The 20,000-nt window shown below is 44.8% G+C and overlaps 1 protein-coding gene across 7 annotated transcripts in view; it reads left to right on the forward strand.

The window, feature by feature from the left end:
* Window positions 1-20,000, forward strand: part of LOC143276953 (uncharacterized) — a 164,478-nt gene that overhangs the window by 115,488 nt on the left and 28,990 nt on the right. The window contains exons 1-2 of one of the 7 annotated variants that reach the window (XM_076581630.1): window positions 2,574-2,671; window positions 15,850-16,374. The exons of the other annotated variants lie outside the window; for them this stretch is intronic. Coding sequence (XP_076437745.1) covers window positions 16,291-16,374 — 84 coding nt within the window. The 5' untranslated portion in view covers window positions 2,574-2,671; window positions 15,850-16,290. Of the gene's footprint in view, window positions 1-2,573; window positions 2,672-15,849; window positions 16,375-20,000 lie in introns of those variants that run through there. 7 annotated transcript variants of the gene reach the window in all.

Below are 20,000 nucleotides of genomic sequence, written 5' to 3' on the forward strand. Positions count from 1 at the left end.
AAAAGATTGTGGTCAAAGAAGTGTCATAGAAGGACTGTGGTCGTGATACAAGAAATAAGAGCCCAACTCAAACGTTACGGGTCGTCAATTTCTTCCTAGTGAGACGCTATGACAGAATCGATGTAGCGTTGGCCTTGTGACCCAGTGTTCACCAGTGATCAGGGTTCCAGGCCCCGTTTCGGCATGGTGTTGTGTCCTTGGGAAAGGCACTTTAATCCGATTGTCCTCACTCCACCCTGGTGTGAACGGGTACCTGAATTCGGTTGGGGAAGGTTTGAACGGCGGAAGGAGAGGACTGGGCCCCGCCTTCCTGTGTCAAAGCCTGGCATAGTGTCGGATATGAATTCACTGCCCATTCGGCGAAAAGACCATCAGACCTTAAACCTTTAACTTTTTCATTATCAAAATTCTTCTTCGGGGTCATCGATGTTGTGAAGTTTTTACAGCACAGACTTTGGGGCTTTTTTCATTGGTTTTTTGTTTTTTTTTTTCAGCGGTTCTGGTGGGGGGGGGGGGTTCACCCGAAATTTGCCAGTGACAGTCGGCTCTTGTGTGTTGGTGTTGGTCAGGGGGCAGTCAGTGTTGTCAGCTATGTGAGTGGTATGATTTTTATATCTTCTTCTTCTTCTTCTTCTTCTTCTTCTTCTTCTTCTTCTTCTTCTTCTTCTTCTTCATCATCATCATCATCATCATCATCATCATCGTCTTCTTCTTCTTCTTCTTCTCTGTGAAGAGTTATTTCGGTGCCACACAGAACTGTTCAGCAGATTCCTCCAGGTCTGTCAGCTGTGTGTCAAAGCCTGGGTCCCTGCAAATGTTGATTCCAGTCCGCTCTGCTGTATTGTCACAAGATTAGCGCTCGTTCCTCTCGTCTTGGCCCTGTTGTGTTACGTAAGCTAGGACTGTCCTCCGCAATACGTCACGTGAATTCCTTACATCAGTTTTGGAAAAAAAAAAAAAAAAAAAAAGTGGTTGCAGCCAACCGTCGTATTCACTATGCATCTGGAGCTTCTGCTAGCCGTGTGTGTGTGGGTGGGTGGGTGTGTGTGGGGGGGGTGGGTGGGGGGGTTGGTGGGTGGGTGTGTGTTCTTCATTAGAGAGCTCTTGTCTCACACCTAGTTGCACAAACAGCTGGTGTTAGTCATAGCCCCCTCATCACAAGCACTGTTGTATCGTTGGGGATGTTAGTGATTGTGCTGTCCTGATCTGTTAGCGATCCTCACGTGTTCTGCTAGAAATATACAGACCAGGCCCAGAGACCACGCATTCAAACAACAACAGCAACAACACGATCATCATCATGACCACCACCACCACCACCACTACAACAACAACAACGACAACAAGAACAACAGCAACAACACGATCGCCATCATCATCACCACCACCACCACCACAACAACAACAACGACAACAAGAACAACAGCAACAACACGATCACCATCATCATCATCACCACCACCACCACCACCACCACCACAACAACAACAACATTAACCTTGACCCTCAACATCCCAGTTCAAAGTCAGACGTACTTCGTCTCCTCAATGGAGAGAGAGAGAGAAGGGGGGGGTGGAGGGAGTGTGTGGGCGTGTGTGTGTGTGTGGAGGGGTGTGTGTAGGTGTGTAGAGTGGAGGGTGGGGGGGCAGTGTCTATGAAAGCAGCCAATGGCAGGGCCCGACACAGACTGGCCAGGAGGCTGTATAAACAGCAGACAGCCATAGCGGACAGCTCTCTCTGCCACCCACCACGTCACCAGGCATTGGATCGATCCCTGCTGGCTACACAGAGACACACACAGAGAGAGGGAGGGGAGACAGAGAGGGGGAGAGAGGGAGGGAGACAGAGAGGGAGAGAGAGGGAGGGAGACAGAGAGGGAGAGAGAAGAGACAGACAGAGAGTGGGAGGGAGGAAGAGAAAGTGCGAGACAGACAGACAGACAGAGATAGACAGAGAGGGGGGTAGGGAGGGACAGACAGAGAAAGAGAGAGAGGGGATGGAGGGACAGAGAGAGGGCGAGGGAGGAAAAGAGAGAAGGAGGGGGGGGCGGAGGAAGAGAGACAGAGGCGGAGGGAGGGAGATAGAGAGACAGAGAGAGATAGAGAGACAGAGAGTCACAGAGAGAGACAGAGAGAGACAGCGAGACAAGCTAAGAAGCATTGAGTCTGGCGGGCCGTTTGGCCCAGCACAGCACATCAAGGCAGTGTAAATATCTCCACCACTACCCCTCCCGTCTTCCAGTCCCCCTTCCACCCCCCCTCCCCATCACCCTAACCCCCCCACCCCCACCCCCTTACCTCCCACCTCCACCCCCACCCTCCCATCCCATCCTTCCTTCTCCTCCGTCGTCAGTTCTGCCGCCGCTGCTGTTGTTGTTGGTGGTGGTGATGCTGGTGGTGGTGATGCTGGTGGTGGTGGTGTTGGTGGTAGTGTTGCAGAGTGTGCACACGGCGACAGGTTGTTCGCGTCGCTCTAGCGGCAGTGTGTGTGTGTGGAGGGGGCGGGGTGTGTGGGTAGGCGTGTGTGTGTGTGTGTATGTGTGTAGGAGTAAGAATTTCCGAGCAAGTCTTTCTTTCCAGCTTTTGACGGAGCGTTTTGATTCTTTTTCTTGGACGTGTGGAAGTCTGTGTCGGGTGATCTGACTACTATAGCCGCTGTGTACTGTTACAAGGTGCGATACCTCTGAGTAAGTTTTCTTGGTGTTGGGGGGAGAGTAGAACTTCCGGAAGATCTCTGTGGTGGGACAGTGTTGTGAGTTTTCTTGGTGTTGGGGAGAGAGTAGGACTTCCGGAAAATCTCTGTGGTGGGACAGTGTTGTGAGTTTTCTTGGTGTTGGGGATAGAGTAGGACTTCCGGAAGATCTCTGTGGTGGGACAGTGTTGTGAGTTTTCTTGGTGTTGTTGGGGGGAGATTAGGACTTCCGGAAGATATCTGTGGTGGGACAGTGTTGTGAGTTTTCTTGGTGTTGGGGAGAGAGTAGAACTTCCGGAAGATCTCTGTGGTGGGACAGTGTTGTGAATTTTCCTGTTGGTGATGGGGTTCAAACCTATCCAGTATGTGTGGGGTTTGTTTTTTCTTTCTCTCTTTTTATGGGTTGTACGGGTGTGTCACTGTTTAGCCTGCTAGGAACTGTTTAGCCTACCAGTGACTGTTTAGCCTACCAGTGACTGTTTAGCCTGCCATGGACGTTATGTTTGTTTTTTTTCTGAATCGTTCTTTCTTTGATGCGTACTGCAGATGGCATTGTGTTTTTGGGTCTGGGACCATGGCGGTGGATACTGTTTGTGGAGATAACTTTCGTGTCATGGTGGTGTTTTTGTTGTTGATGTTTTCTGGATAGGACGAAACAGAAGGCTGTATGCTGGAGGTAAAACAAAACTGTGGAGTGTCATTGATGACGTGCATCTTGCCAGGATAAAGCAGAATATTGCCTTTCGATGTGGAATGTCAACGTTACCAGTTTCAGCCTTGCTTGTTTGAAGTGTATTTCTTTTCGTTCCATCGTGGTGAAAAGATGCCTGTTATCTTCCGGTAGTTCGCTGCGAATATTTTGTCAAAGACATGGATGTCTGATATTGTGGAAAATGGAGTAAGCAGGACTAAAGCCTTTCATGGAGACGCTTCTTTGAACTAGATGTAGCTGGGTGTAGCAGGACTAAAGCCTTTCATGGAGACGCTTCTTTGAACTAGATGTAGCTGGGTGTAGCAGGACAAACATTTCATGGAGACGCTTCTTTGAACTAGATGTAGCTGGGTGTAGCAGGACTAAAACGTTTCATGGAGACGCTTCTTTGAACTAGATGTAGCTGGGTGTAGCAGGACTAAAGCCTTTCATGGAGACGCTTCTTTGGACTAGATGTAGCTGGGTGTAGCAGGACTAAAGCCTTTCTTGGAGACGCTTCTTTGAACTAGATGTAGCTGGATGTAGCAGGACTAAAACATTTCATGGAGACACTGCTTTGAACAAGATGTAGCTGGGTGTAGCAGGACTAAAACATTTCATGGAGACACTGCTTTGAGCTAGATGTAGGGTATCTTTCGTGGGACACTTCAGTGCAAGTAGCACTAGATATTTTTTAAGACATACTCTTTTGAACTAGATGTTTTCCAGGTATACCTTTGTGTGGACATTCCAGTGCATGCAGCATGTAACATTTTGTTTACTACATTCGTTTAAACTAGATGATTTCTAGGTCCATTTCTAGGGACGTTTTAGCGCAAGCAGTACAATACATTTTGTTAACCACATTTGTTTAAGCTAGTTTGTTTCTAGGTCCATTTCTAGGGACGTTTTAGCGCAAGCAGTACAATACATTTTGTTAACCACATTTGTTTAAGCTAGATGATTTCTAGGTCCATTTCTAGGGACGTTTTAGCGCAAGCAGTACAATACATTTTGTTAACCACATTGGTTTAAACCAGATGGTTTCTAGGTTCCTGCCTAGGGAAGGTACCTTCAGGTTTGGTGCCTGTTGACTTGAGAGATCGGAAGACAAAAAATCTCACCCCTTTTCCAACCAGGCGTCAGTACCAGGATTCAAACCCGGGACCCTAAGATTGAAAGCGCAACGTTTAAACCACTCAGCTGTTACGTCTGTTCATAGTTGAAAGTGAAGACAAGGACACTGTAGAGCAGTATAGTGATTTGGTGTCCGCCTCTGATACCTTCCTTGTCTTCGTCAGAAATTGTCAGTATAGTGATTTGGTGTCCGCCTCTGATACCTTCCTTGTCTTCGTCAGAAATTGTCAGTATAGGGATTTGGTGTCCGCCTCTAATACCTTCCTTGTCTTCGTCAGAAATTGTCAGTATAGTGATTTGGTGTCCGCCTCTGATACCTTCCTTGTCTTCGTCAGAAATTGTCAGTATAGTGATTTGGTGTCCGCCTCTGATACCTTCCTTGTCTTCGTCAGAAATTGTCAGTATAGTGATTTGGTGTCCGCCTCTAATACCTTCCTTGTCTTCGTCAGAAATTGTCAGTATAGTGATTTGGTGTCCGCCTTCCTTGTCTTCGTCAGAAATTGTCAAATGTTGTGGTTTCCTATTAGATGGTTTCTGTTTGACAGAAATGTGTGATGAAATAAGGGATATTTCATCTGCATCACTTAGCTTGGCTGGGGTTGACACAAATGTTCGTGTTCTCTTTTAGCAGTTTTTCTTTATGGCAGAAATGTCTGATGAAATAAAGGATATTTTATCTACCTGGCTGTGGTTATGACGACTGTTACGATTCCCTGCAAGTGGGTTTCTGCTTGACAGAAATATTTGAGGAAATAGCTGATGTTTCATCAACATAGTGTGATTTGGCTCTGGTGAACACACATGTTCTGTTTTCCTTGTAGCAGTATTTCTTTATGACAGACATTTGTGATGAAATACAGAATATTTCATCCACATCACGTGCTGCTTGGGGTTAACACGAACTTAGCTGTGAAGAAATCAGCGATGTGTCACCAACATAGCCTGGTTTGGCCGTGGTTAACACATGTTCATAGCCTGGTTTGGCCGTGGTTAACACATGTTCATAGCCTCCTTTAGCCATGGTTAACACATGTTCATAGCTTCCTTTGGCCGTGGTTAACACATGTTCATAGCCTGGTTTGGCCGTGGTTAAGACATGTTCATAGCCTGGTTTGGCCGTGGTTAAGACATGTTCATAGCCTGGTTTGGCCGTGGTTAACACATGTTCATAGCCTGGTTTGGCCGTGGTTAACACATGTTCATAGCCTGGTTTGGCCGTGGTTAATACACATACACATGTTCTTTCCCTTGTAGCAGTTTTTCTTTATGATGAAAATGTGTGATGAACTGAAGGATGTTTCATCTACCAGGATGTGGTTCTGACAAATGTTACCATTCACTTTTAGTAGGTTTCGGTTTGACAGAAATATGTGAATAAATAGCAGTTGTCGTTTTTTCATGTACATAGCATGGTTAGCTGTGATTAACACAAATGTTCTGGTTCGCTTTTAGGTGTGGATCGGTATTACAGAAATATTTGAGTTAATAGCAGGTGTTTCTTTCATGTAAATGGCATGGTTAGCTGTGATTAACACAAATGTTCTGGTTCGATTTTAGATGTGCATCGGTATTACAGAAATATTTAAGTCAACAGCAGGTGTTTCTTTCAATAACATAGCATGGCCTGGCTGTGTTTAACACACATGTGGCTGTGGTACAAAGCCATCGATTGATTGAAGGCTGTACCAACATGGTCTTCTGTCGTGTGGCGACAGCTTTTGTGCTGCTCAGTCTGATCGGTTTTGTTGCCTCGTGGGCCGTCACGTGTGTTGGTTAGAATATAACGGTTCATTCGTTGCCATCTTCAATACTTCAATACTTGTGTGTTGGTTAGAATATAGCAGTTCTTTCATTGCCATCTTCAATACTTGTGTGTTGGTTAGAATACAACAGTTCATTCGTTTATCTTCAGTACTTTTGTGTTCGTCATAATTTAACAATTTATTCGTTTAAATCAGTACTTGTGTGTTGGTCATTATAACAGTTCATTCATTGCAACAGTCAATACTTGCGTGCTGGTTGCAATATAACAGTTCATTCTTTGCAACAGTCAGTACTTGCGTGTTGGTTGCAATATAACAGTTCATTCTTTGCAACTGTCAGTACTTGCGTGTTGGTTGCAATATAACAGTTCATTCTTTGCAACAGTCAGTACTTGCGTGTTGGTTGCAATATAACAGTTCATTCGTTGCATCATTCAGTACTTGCGTGTTGGTTGCAATATAACAGTTCATTCTTTGCAACAGTCAGTACTTGCGTGTTGGTTGCAAAAAACAGTTCATTCTTTGCATCATTCAGTACTTGTGTGTTGTTCATTATAACAGTTCATTCATTGCAACAGTCAGTACTTGCGTGTTGGTTGCAATATAACAGTTCATTCTTTGCATCATTCAGTACGTGTACGTTGTCTGTGCGTTATCAGCCTGAAGAAGAGCCTGTAGCTTGATACGTTGCCTCTGTCATCTCATGTTTGTCGTCTTTCACCGAGACTCTTTTAGCCTCCCTCTTATAGTCTGTGTGCATAGTTTACACGTTTTGTCGTGGCGTTTAAGACAGGTGGACACGATATTTTGAAATTTGTTGTGGCGTTCCACAAATCTGTCCGACATGTTTCGCGGGGATGGTTAATAAATAGAACTGTGCAACAGGTATAATTTGTAACTTAATAAATAGAACTATGCAACAGGTATGATTTGTAACTTAATAAATAGAACTATGCAACAGGTATGATTTGTAACTTAATAAATAGAACTATGCAACAGGTATGATTTGTAACTTAATAAATAGAACTATGCAACAGGTATAATTTGTAACTTAATGAATATAACTATGCAACAGGTGTAATTTGTAACTTTAGCTCTGGCGTTGAACACACGAGCAACAAGTTTCCACACATGTGGACAACGGGTTTTGGTGTTACGTTTGACACGCGTTTACAACAGATTCAATTCTTCACCTGTTTCGCTGTGACGTGTACACATGTAGACAACACGTTTTGCTGTAACGTGTACACATGTAGACAAAACGTTCCGCTGTGACGTGTACACATGTAGACAAAACGTTTCGCTGTGACGTGTACACATGTAGACAAAACGTTTCGCTGTGACGTGTACACATGTAGACAAAACGTTTCGCTGTGACGTGTACACATGTAGACAAAACGTGTCGCTGTGACGTGTACACATGTAGACAACAGGTTTTGCTGTGACGTGTACAACATGTAAACAACGTGCGCGTTGATCCATATGGGTTACTCCAAATCTGCAGGGAAAACAAAGAGAAACCCTGTGACTCACACACTGAGACTGAACAAAGACCGTGTGAAGAAAAAAGAAAGAAAGAAAAGGAAAGAAAATAAGTAAGAATGGGAGAGAAAAAAAGGAAATGAATGAACGAATGAACGAAAAAGAAAGACATAAAGTCAGAAAGGAAAAAAGAAGAAAAGAAAGAGAAAAAAAAAGGCAGAAAGAAAGAAAGAAAGAGAAGTCATTCTTCAACCAGTCGATGACGGCAAGACGTACTGGGAATAACTCAATAGGGGAAGGGGGAGGGGGAGAGTGCAAAAGGAGGGGGAACAGAAGGGTGGGGAGAGAGAGGGAGGGGGGGGTGTGTTTGGGGGAAGGGGAGGGGGGGGGGGCAGTCACCGACCCTCCGTAATCAATAGACGTCAGCGGTCAGAACTGCCTCGTAAAACACGGCCTTCTTCTTCTTCTTCCTTCTTCTTCTTCTTCTTCTTCTGCTTCTCCTTCTCCTTCTTCATTATCTTCGTCTTCTTCTTCTTCTTCTTCTGCTCCTCCTCCTCATCATCCTTCTTCTTCTTCTTCTTCTTCTCCTTCTTCCAGCGAGATTCTTCTTCTTCCAGCGAGACAGTCACTGTGGGTTGGGTCTGCCCTGTGTACTGGTGTACCCTAAAGGGTTAAAGCACATATAGCCTTTTTTCACGGGCGTCGGGGCAGTGAAATCATGTCCACTGTGTCCAGGGCTGGGCATAGGAAGGCAGTGAATTCATGTCCACTGTGTCCAGGGCTGGGCATAGGAAGGCAGTGAATTCATGTCCACTGTGTCCAGGGCTGGGCATAGGAAGGCAGTGAATTCATGTCCACTGTGTCCAGGGCTGGGCACAGGAAGGCATTGAATTCATGTCCACTGTGTCCAGTGCTCAGCACAGGAAGGCAGTGAATTCATGTCCACTGTGTCCAGGGCTGGGCATAGGAAGGCAGTGAATTCATGTCCACTGTGTCCAGGGCTGGGCATAGGAAGGCAGTGAATTCATGTCCACTGTGTCCAGGGCTGGGCATAGGAAGGCAGTGAATTCATGTCCACTGTGTCCAGGGCTGGGCATAGGAAGGCAGTGAAATCATGTCCACTGTGTCCAGGGCTGGGCATAGGAAGGCAGTGAATTCATGTCCACTGTGTCCAGGGCTGGGCATAGGAAGGCAGTGAATTCATGTCCACTATGTCCAGGGCTGGGCATAGGAAGGCAGTGAATTCATGTCCACTGTGTCCAGAGCTGGACATAGGAAGGCAGTGAATTCATGTCCACTATGTCCAGGGCTGGGCATAGGAAGGCAGTGAATTCATGTCCACTGTGTCCAGGGCTGGGCATAGGAAGGCAGTGAATTCATGTCCACTGTGTCCAGGGCTGGGCATAGGAATGCAGTGAATTCATGTCCACTGTGTCCAGGGCTGGGCATAGGAAGGCAGTGAATTCATGTCCACTGTGTCCAGAGCTGGGCATAGGAAGGCAGTGAATTCATGTCCACTATGTCCAGGGCTGGGCATAGGAAGGCAGTGAATTCATGTCCACTGTGTCCAGGGCTGGGCATAGGAATGCAGTGAATTCATGTTCACTGTGTCCAGGGCTGGGCATAGGAAGGCAGTGAATTCATGTCCACTGTGTCCAGGGCTGGGCATAGGAATGCAGTGAATTCATACCCACTGTGTCCAGGGCTGGGCATAGGAAGGCAGTGAATTCATACCCACTGTGTCCAGGGCTGGGCATAGGAAGGCAGTGAATTCATGTCCACTATGTCCAGGGCTGGGCATAGGAAGGCAGTGAATTCATGTCCACTGTGTCCAGGGCTGGGCATAGGAAGGCAGTGAATTCATGTCCACTGTGTCCAGGGCTGGGCATAGGAATGCAGTGAATTCATGTCCACTGTGTCCAGGGCTGGGCATAGGAAGGCAGTGAATTCATGTCCACTGTGTCCAGGGCTTAGCATAGGAAGGCAGTGAATTCATGTCCACTATGTCCAGGGCTGGACATAGGAAGGCAGTGAATTCATGTCCACTGTGTCCAGGGCTGGGCATAGGAATGCAGTGAATTCATGTTCACTGTGTCCAGGGCTGGGCATAGGAAGGCAGTGAATTCATGTCCACTGTGTCCAGGGCTGGGCATAGGAAGGCAGTGAATTCATACCCACTGTGTCCAGGGCTGGGCATAGGAAGGCAGTGAATTCATGTCCACTGTGTCCAGGGCTGGGCATAGGAAGGCAGTGAATTCATACCCACTGTGTCCAGGGCTGGGCATAGGAAGGCGGGGCCCAGTCCTCTCCTTCCCCGATTGAAGTCAGGTACCCGTTCACACCCGGGTGGAGTGAGGACAATCGGAGTAAAGCTCCTTTCCCAAGGACACAACACCATGCCGAAACGGGGCCTCGAACCCTGTTCACTGGTGAACACTGGGTCACAAGTCTAAAGCCTCACCAAGTTTTTATCTCGGCGTCTTCTAAAGTTGATGACTGTGATAAAAGTTATCGTTGGCTGATTATGACAAATCGAAACATATGAGCGAGTAGTTGGCATATGCTAACTAGCATTGTTATAGCTGCTGTTGTTTTTGTTGTTGTTTTCAAAACAAAACCATGCCAATCCCAACACAACATCGTCAAGTGCTTAGCTCATGCCAACAAGAGTTCTTTTGTTATCGTTGGTGTTGTCAAAACAAAATCATTCAAATCACAACACGTGATCAGGTTGTCAGTGTATACCAACAAGAATGGTTGTCATTGCTGTTGTTTTCAAATCACAACACGTGATCAAGTTGTCAGTGTATACCAACAAGAATGGTTGTCATTGCTGTTGTTTTCAAAACAAAACTATACAAATCCCAGCACAACATGATCAGTTGGTTAGCTCATGCCAACAAGAATTGTTTTGTTATTTTTGTTGTTGCTGTTGTTGTCTTGAAACAAAACTATACAAATCACAACATGACATACTCCAGTCGTCAGCATATTGCCAAACAAAACAAGAGTTTGAAAAACACAACACACACACACACACACACACACACACACAAACACACACACACACAAACCATATTTGTTACGCAACAGACAGCCAGGCAGATATTTATCTAGAAACGTCACTGCTGTAATCTTGAAGAATGAGTTGGAAGAGCCAGATCCAGGTGTAGCGGGCGTGAACCCAGTTGTGATTCGAGGCCACAAAAGCTTGGAAAATATGCAGAGCGATAACAGTTGGTTCAGGAGTAAAGAGAGGATGGAGTGCTGCTGGCTGGCGCTTATGGCTGTCTTTTGGTCGGCGAATCTCCAATACGTAGCTTTTTTTTGCTTTTTTTTTTTTTTTTTTTGTGGCGGGTGTTGTTTTGGGGTTGGTTTTTTTTTTGGTTTTTTTTTTGTTTTTTTTTGGGGGGGGGTTGTTGTTTTTTTACTGATAAAGGTAAGCCTTTGCAGGAAATCATTGTTTGGACAGTTTGTTATTTTCGGTGTCAGTGTTTGGGTTTTTGAGGAGGGAAGGGGAGAGAAGAAGATTAGGTTATTCCTTGGTTGTTGGTGTTGATGTTAGTTGTTGTTATTATCATTGATAGTTGCAGTAGTAGCTGTAGTATTGTCGTTGTTGTTGTCGTTAGCATTATTAGTATTAGTATCATTTGTCCTTCGGAAATATTGCAACTCGTGAGCAAGGCATGTGACAGATTCATGAGTAAAAGTATCGATACTGAAGCAGGCTTTTAGTGTCCGTGATTCGTAGCCATTTTCTGGTGAACAGCAAGGTTTGAATCAACGACAGCAGTGGATACTTGTATTGCACTCTATGCAGAAAGCTGCTCTATGTTCTTCACAAAACGCATGGCATGACGCTTAACACATTCCGTCTGTGTTTCATGTACACACGTGTAAACTTTGCACATCACATGAACACAATGCACACACACACACTCTCTCTCTCTCTCTCTCTCTCTCTCTAGCTCGCTCGCTCTCTCGCACAGACACACACACACACACACACACACACACACACACACACACACACACAACGCAGTGACAAGTAAAGAGGAGATAAATCAAGCAAGGAAGGGCGATAACCCTACAGCACTCACGTCTCTCGTCACACTTCCTTCCTGTCTTCCTTCGTTTACATCACCCCCCCACCCCCACCCCCACCCCGACCTCCCTCACCTACCGAGCAACGTTCAATGTAACGCAGACGTTACAAGGAGGTGTTTCGGAAGCAAGACGTAACAGACGTAACGCTGTCTGTGTGGAAGCGATGCCTTGACTGCTTCACTGCTGACAAGTATTATATATTAAATTATGTTATATAGTCGTCAGGAAAAGGACTGCCCACCTCAGTGAGAGAGAGGGAACTGGAGAGTTGAGGTCAGGATGTCAGTCAACAGTCTGTGCTTGGACTTCTGCCTCTGTGTGTGTGTGTGTGTGTGTGTGTGTGTAGGATTATTACCCGTTTTTTTTGTGTGTTTTTTGTTCGGCAAGATCAGTGACATGTATGATTAATAATAATAATAATAATAACAATGATAATGATCATAATGATAATGATAATAATATTTCTATTAATGACATATTGTAGTAGTAGTAATAATAATAATAATAATGATAATGATAATATTATTTCTATTAATGACATATAATAATAATAATAATAATAATAATATGATGATGATGATGATGATGATGATAATGATGTTGTTGTTGTTGTTGTTGTTATAATAATAATAATAATAATAATAATAATAATAACAACAACAACAACATTATTAGTATTATTATAAGAAGAAGAATGTAAACTTGTTCAGCGACCTCCTCCCTCCGAGAAGTGAACGTCAGTTGAATCATCGGGAGTCTGGTGTCATTATAAATCAACAGCAGGTTTTCCAACAACCATCAACTGACTTACGAAGGCACCGTGTCAGAACCGGTCTATAGTCATTGGCCTTGTGGTCCAGTGTTCACCAGTGATCAGGGTTCCAGGCCCCGTTTCGGCATGGTGTTGTGTCCTTGGGAAAGGCACTGTACTCCGATTGTCCTCACTCCACCCTGGTGTGAACTATGCCTTCCTATGTCCAGCTCTGGACACAGTGGACATGAATTCACTGCCTTCCTATGTCCAGCTCTGGACACAGTGGACATGAATTCACTGCCTTCCTATGCCCAGCTCCTGGACACAGTGGACATGAATTCACTGCCTTCCTATGCCCAGCTCTGGACACAGTGGATATGAATTCACTGCCTTCCTATGCCCAGCTCTGGACACAGTGGATATGAATTCACTGCCTTGCTATGCCCAACCCTGGACACAGTGGATATGATGAAAATACTACCTCCGGGACCTTTAAAAGGTTGTGTGGGACCTTAAGAAGGCTGTGTGGGACCTTTAAAAGGCTGTGTGTGTGGGACGTTTATCCTTTAACCATCTGATGTCGTTTGGGCTTGGATTGTATCCAGTGTGTGTTGACGGAGAGGGGGGGGGGAGGGGAGGGAGAAGGAAGGGGGTCAGGGAGGGAGGGGGGGGGGAGGGTTACCAAGGGGCAGACAATGGCATCGTTTGTGGATGGACGAGGGCCAGAAGGGAGCGGGGCTGTGTATCAGCCAGGATCACAGCACTTGGTTAGAGACACACAGAGAACAATTCACACAAAGACCGCGACCTCCTGTCTGTGTCTCTGTATCCGGTCTGCAGGGAAGGAAGGGAGGGATGGAGGGAAGGAAGGGAGGAGGGAAGGAAGAGGGAGGGAAGGAAGAAGAGGAAGGAAGGAGGAAGGAAGGGGGAAGGAAGAGGGAGGGAAGGAAGGAAGAAAAGGAAGAAGGAAGGATGGAAGGAAGGAAGGAGGAAGGGAGATAAGGAAGGCGGAAGGAAGGAAGGAGGGAGGGAGGAGAGAAGAAAAGGAAGAAGGAAGGATGGAAGGAAGGAGGAAGGGAGAGAAGGAAGGCGGAAGGAAGGAAGTAAGGAGGGAGGGAAGGAAGAAGAGGAAGGGAGGGAGGGAGGAGAGAAGAAAAGGAAGAAGGAATGATGGAAGGGAGGGAGGGAGGAAGGAAGGAAGTGTTGAGGTCGTGAAAACAACGACAACAGAACTGTGTCTCGAATCCTTTGATGTCCTCATGTCTATATCCGTTACAAAAAATGACTAAATGGTCTAACCGCGTGCAGCAAAACCGTTCTTGTTTTGACACAAAATAAATAGATCAATAGATCATAGGTAAATTAATAAATCAATCAATCGATCAAAAAAATGAACAAATAAAATAGATTAGTAAATCGATAAAGAAATCAATAAGCAAAGAAAAAAGTAAATAAATAAATCTGTAGATCATTAAACAAAAATAAATGAATAGATAGATCAATAAATCAATAGATAAACAAGTAGAAATAGAAAAATGAATGAATAAATAAATAGATACATAAATAGATTAATAATAGATGAATAAATAAACAATGAAATAAATAAATGAATTAATAAAGAAATTAATAAATAAATAAATAAAATGTATGGGTCACACTGACAATTTATATTCTTTTCCACAGTATGGTATGGGTGGGAACATGATTTTTTTATTTTTTTTTAATCTGTTATTATTTTTCACATTTTTGACCACTAACTCGCACCATACAGTGAGTGACAAGGCGAGTGCGTCAAAAGGACTTGTGTATTTACTGACAGCGCGTGCAAGACATACACACTGAATCTGTCATCATCTCCTTCGTGATTTCATAAAGTTGAGCTTTGACCGAGTGTTTTACCGAGAGGATCGTCAGACAATGTCGAGCTGTGTGGTACCTGAGACTATCATAAAACAGTCTGTAAAACTGATGAGGATTGATAGAATTAAACACTTTTTTTTTTTTTTTTTAGAAGACTGGTGTAGCGTATATGGATCACATCGCTGGTTTTGACGAGACATCGAAACTGGAACTGAAACTTGGTTCTGTTAGATTTGTAGTGTAATATAATGTATTTAATTTATCTTACTTCAATTAGTCAGTCAGTCAGTCAGTTAGTTCTTTTGTTTTTATTTGTTTTTATTTTTTCTTGTTTCAAGTCCCCGACAAGCACGATGGGTTTATGCAAAAATCATGCATCTGCTTTCTTTCTGAGCAGATGTGGTACAAGTTACAGATCAATCTGCAAGCTTTGACCTTCCTTGAAACTGCAACTGATGGTAGTAGTAATTGTGTATTAGTAGTAGTGGTAGTAGTAGTAACAGCAGTAGCAGCAGGAATAGTAGTGGTAGTGGTGTAGTAGTAGCAGTAGTGGTAGTGGTAGTAGTAACAGCACAGCAGAAATAGTAGTGGTTGTAGTGGTGGTAAACTGTTAAATTAGATTATTATGAAATTCCTACCGCAAAACGGCAGTCAGCGATAAATTTCGACTAGCGGTATTAAGAAAGAATAATTAGCTTGATGTAATCTAGTAAGAGACAATAAATGGTTCCTTTTAAACATTTGACATAACAGTGTGTGCAGACAAGTAACCGTATTCATAAGGTAACTAGACGTGTGCGCGCACACACACACACACACACACACACACACACACACACACACACACACACACAATTTCTGTATAGGTGAGAGTTCCTTCATTTTTTTGTGCAGTTTCAAACAGGAAGTCGAACAAGAAATGCTCTGGTTCTTCAGCTTGTTGAAGTATAGCTCACCGGTGTTGAACCTAGCTTTCTTGCTGAGGGTGCAGTCATAAAAAGACGATATATGTTCGAAGCTGGAACATATCCCACAGCGCAACAAAGCCTTTCCTCTGGGCTTTGTTTTGGCTTTTTGGGCTTTTCTTTTCTTTTTTTCCCATTTACGAGACGTGGTACAGAATTGCACTGGATTCTAGTTTCGTGTGAGAGATACACACAGGTCGAACTTTTTGAACAACTTTTGTTCCTTTGTTTTCAGCGTTACAAAAAAGGTGTTCGTTCACAATGGGTTTTTTCGCCAAGAATTTTATGTTCTATTTGCTTTGTTTGAGTGGTGTGTGTGTGTGTGTGGGTGTGTGTGTGTCTGTGTGTGTGTGTGTGTGTGTGTGTGTGTTCTGCAACGAGAACTTCATACCTTTTCAGAATTTGGATTTGCAAACCACAAGACTTCTGCGTTCTTGTGTTGACAAGGAGCTGTCAAGGAATCCTTAACTCGCTTAAAGTGTGCGAAAGAAAGAAAATATCGTCAAGACTTTTCACAAACTCATCACAGAAAAAAAGAAGCTTGTGTTCGGTCTCCATACAAACTTGTTGTGTGTCGCCATAGAAACGTCCTTGACCTGTCCTCAGAAAACAAGACTCTACGTCAGTGATGTGTCGCGCGCATGTTGCCATAGAAACGCACCGAGAATAATTTTTTTAAAAGCAACCCAACAACTGTTTTTTTGCGGGAGAATCACCCCGTTGGCAGAGGCAACAACAACGGGGGAAGGTGAAGGTTGGTGGTCGGTGACCTATTTTTCTCGCCGGTGAAGGTCAGGTGAAGGTCGAAGTGTCAGGCTGGCGGAGGGAGGGGGGAAGAGGATGCCGGAGGTGTCGCCACCTGCACCGCCACCCGCTCTGGTGGTTACCGAGACGGCCAGCACCAGCAGTAGTGACTCGCCACAAGTACGTTCTTCTTCTTCTTCTTCTTCTGCTTCTTCTGCTTCATCTTCTTCTTCTTCTTCTGCTTCATCTTCTTCTTCTTCTTCTGCTTCTGCTTCTTCTTCTCCTCCTTCTTCTTCTTCTTCTTCTTCTTCTTCTTCTTCTTCTCCTTCTTCTTCTTTTCGTCTGCTTGTTGTTGTTCTTGGTCTCGTTCTTGTTCTTCTTCTGCTTGTTCATGTTGTCTTTGTTGTTGTTGTTGTTGTTCTTCTTCTTCTTCTTCTTCTTCTTCTTCACCTCCTCCTCCTCCTTCTTCCCTGAATGTGTGTGTGTGTGTGTGTGTGTGTGTGTGTGTGCGCGGGGGGTGTGGGGGTAGGGGGGTACCTGCTTGTGTGGCGTGTGGTGTGTGTGTGTGTGTGTGGGTGGGTGTGTGTTTTGATAAGTGTTTCCGTTTCTGTCTGTCAGTATTTCTCTGCTACTCATTCTGTCTGTCCGTCCGTCCGTCTGTCTGTCTGTCTGTCTCCTGTCATCCCTACCTCCCTCCCTCTCCACCCCCACTCCCTTTTTTTATCTCCTGTGGATTTTTTTTTTTTTTAATATATATATATATATATCCATAGTGTTCTAACATACTGACTATTCTTAGATCATTCGATTGAAAGCTCCGTGCTGTTTGGAGTTGGGTGTTGAAACACTGCTGAAGCAACAGGGAGCCATCAGCGAAGGGAGAACGTGATGTGTGTGCTTCACATCACTGAACAGTCCGTGTTGGTTCGCTGTCTTAATTAACTCTCTCCATACGAACGGCGAAAGAGACCACGTTAACAGCGTTTCACCCCAATTACCACCATCAAAATATTGCAAGCGAAAGGCTCTTATACTGAAGCGGTGAATGTTGACAAATATACCACAATTCTGACGACGGAAGCTAAAGGTTGGGTCATTGAGACACCCACTGGACATCCGAGGGGTCTGTGTAGAGGAGAAGAGAGGACTGGCCGTACTGAGTGAGTTAAAGACACGAGAGATAATGCCTTGTACTGGGGTGGTCGGAAGAGGTGTGTTTGTCTTAGGCCTGGTTATCACTCTGCAAGTATCAGTATCAGTATCAGTAGCTCAAGGAGGCGTCACTGCGTTCGGTCGAATGCATACACGCTACACTGACCACATCTACCCAGCAGGCGCCTGACCAGCAGAGTAACCCAACGCGCTTAGTCAGGCCTTGAGAATGAATAAATAAATAAATAAAAATAAATAAATAAATAATAATGAAATAATAAATAGATATTAATAATAATAATGAAATAAAATAAAATAGAATAAATAAAATTTTTAAAATAGCAAAAAAAATTAAAAATAAATAAATAAATAAATGCAAGTATACCTGGAGCAGTCAGCAGTCTGTAGCATCGGGGCATGAGTGTGGGGGACGTGGGGGTAGGGGTGGGGGTTAGAGGATGGTGGGGGCGGGGCTGAGAGAGGGAGGGGGAGGGTGGGGGGGGGGCAGGATGCGTGTGTGTGTGGGGGGAGGGGGTTATATGTGTGTATCTGTTTATCTGTGGTTGTGAACTGAGTGAGTGAGTGAGTGAGTGAGAGTGTGTGTGTGTGTGTGTGTGTGTGCGCGCGTCACCCTCCCCCCCCACCCCCCCACACACACACACACACAGACACACAGACACTTTGGATAGCACCGCACTGTGGCAACACACTTTCGCAAAGAAAAATAGGTTGTGACAAAAATTAACACAACACAGCACAGCACAACGCAGTACAACACAACACAGCACAACACACCATACAACACAACACACCGTACGACACCACACCATACTACACCACACACTTTACAACACAACACAAAATACCACAGCACAACACACCATGCAGCAGAACACACCACACTACACCACACACAACACACCACACCACACCACACTACACCACACACTTCACAACACAACACACCACACCACACTACACCACACACAACACACCACACCACACCACACTACACCACACACTTCACAACACAACACACCACACCACACTACACCACACACTTCACAACACAACACACCACACCACACCACACTACACCACACACTTCACAACACAACACACCACACCACACTACACCACACACTTCACAACACAACACAACACAACACACCACACCACACTACACCACACACTTCACAACACAACACAACACACCACACTACACCACACACTTTACAACACACCACACTACACCACACACTTTACAACACACCACACTACACCACACACTTTACAACACAACCCTTGAGCCCTTTATCCAAGTCCAGTTGTCTCGTGACGGGTCTTATCTGACTGTTGTCAAGGTGTCATTCCGTTGTTCGTTAGAGGTGATGGACCTGTCTGTCTGTCTGTCTGTCTGTCTGTCTGTCTGTTCTTGTGAAAGGAAAGTCCATCCATTGGTTAAGTGGGTCAGTCTGCGCATAGACACTAATATCTCATTCTTGTGTCTGTGGCCTGCGTGAGAGTGGCGGGTATTTGAACATGAGACGCCCTCTTCTTCACGCATGGCTAGCGCTGACCACTTAAGTGACCAGCGTGTTCCACAATGTGTTATCGCGGCTCAGGAGGTGTTGGACTTGCTGCTATCTCTGTGGTTACAGCCCGCTGATATTCTATTTTTAGAACAGTGAGCTACAACTCATCTGGACACGAGTCAACGCAGCTTCGCATCGGACCAATCGTTTTCGTTGCTCTCGGTCACATGACTGTGGAGGATCACGTGATGTCACTGTGGAGGGTTTTTCGAGAGGGCAGGTTTCGTGGCTCAGTGGAAACTGTGTGATTCTGCTGACTGGTTGTTGGCGTCAGTTCAGTGCGGTTCGAGTCTGTTAAGCTTTGCGTGCGTCAAGAGCGGGCCGGTTTGGAGCTGTGCAGTCTGGTCAGGATTGAGTGAAGTTGGAACCTACTGATATATTTTGCCAGCGAAAAAATGGGAGGGTGTTTGGTGAGTGAAAAATCTGTTGGTTTTTGCCATGTTGGAAGTTGTTGCTTTTCTCCGACGTGCATGTGTGTGTGTGTGTGTGTGTGTAGTGCGCGCCTTTAAGAGTTGTGAACGTGATTTTTGGATCGAGTAATGTTTGAACCGGGTAGTAAACATTACCCGAAGCCCTTATTAGAAGCGTGTTTGGTCAGTGTGTGAAAATTACTTACGTTTTCTTCGGAGGTTTTTTGTTTTTGTTTTTTTGTTAATTCTTTATTCACGTGCATGTGTGTGTGTGTGTGTGTGTGTGTGTGTTGCTGGGGTTTGATTTGGGGATTTTTAATTGTGTTGATCACGTGTGTCATTTCTTCCATTGTACATGAGAGAGAGAGAGAGAGAGGGAGAGAGAGAGAGAGTTTGCGTGTGTTTGTGTGCATGCATGTGTGTGTGTGTGTGTATGTGTGTGTGTGTGGTTAATACGTACATGTGTGTGTGTATATATATACGGTGTTTCCTTCACTATTTGCCTCTATCTTTGTCCCTCTAACTCTTCCTGTCAGAGCTCTGTCTGTCTGTCTCTGTCTCTCTCTCTCTCTCTTTTTGATACTTCAATGTCATAAAGTATCACAGTGTCAAAATCTCTCTCAGCTGACAATGCACATTTTGGATTTCA

This window comes from Babylonia areolata, chromosome 33 (genome assembly GCF_041734735.1).
Source record: "Babylonia areolata isolate BAREFJ2019XMU chromosome 33, ASM4173473v1, whole genome shotgun sequence".
Taxonomy (NCBI): Eukaryota; Metazoa; Mollusca; class Gastropoda; order Neogastropoda; family Buccinidae; genus Babylonia; species Babylonia areolata.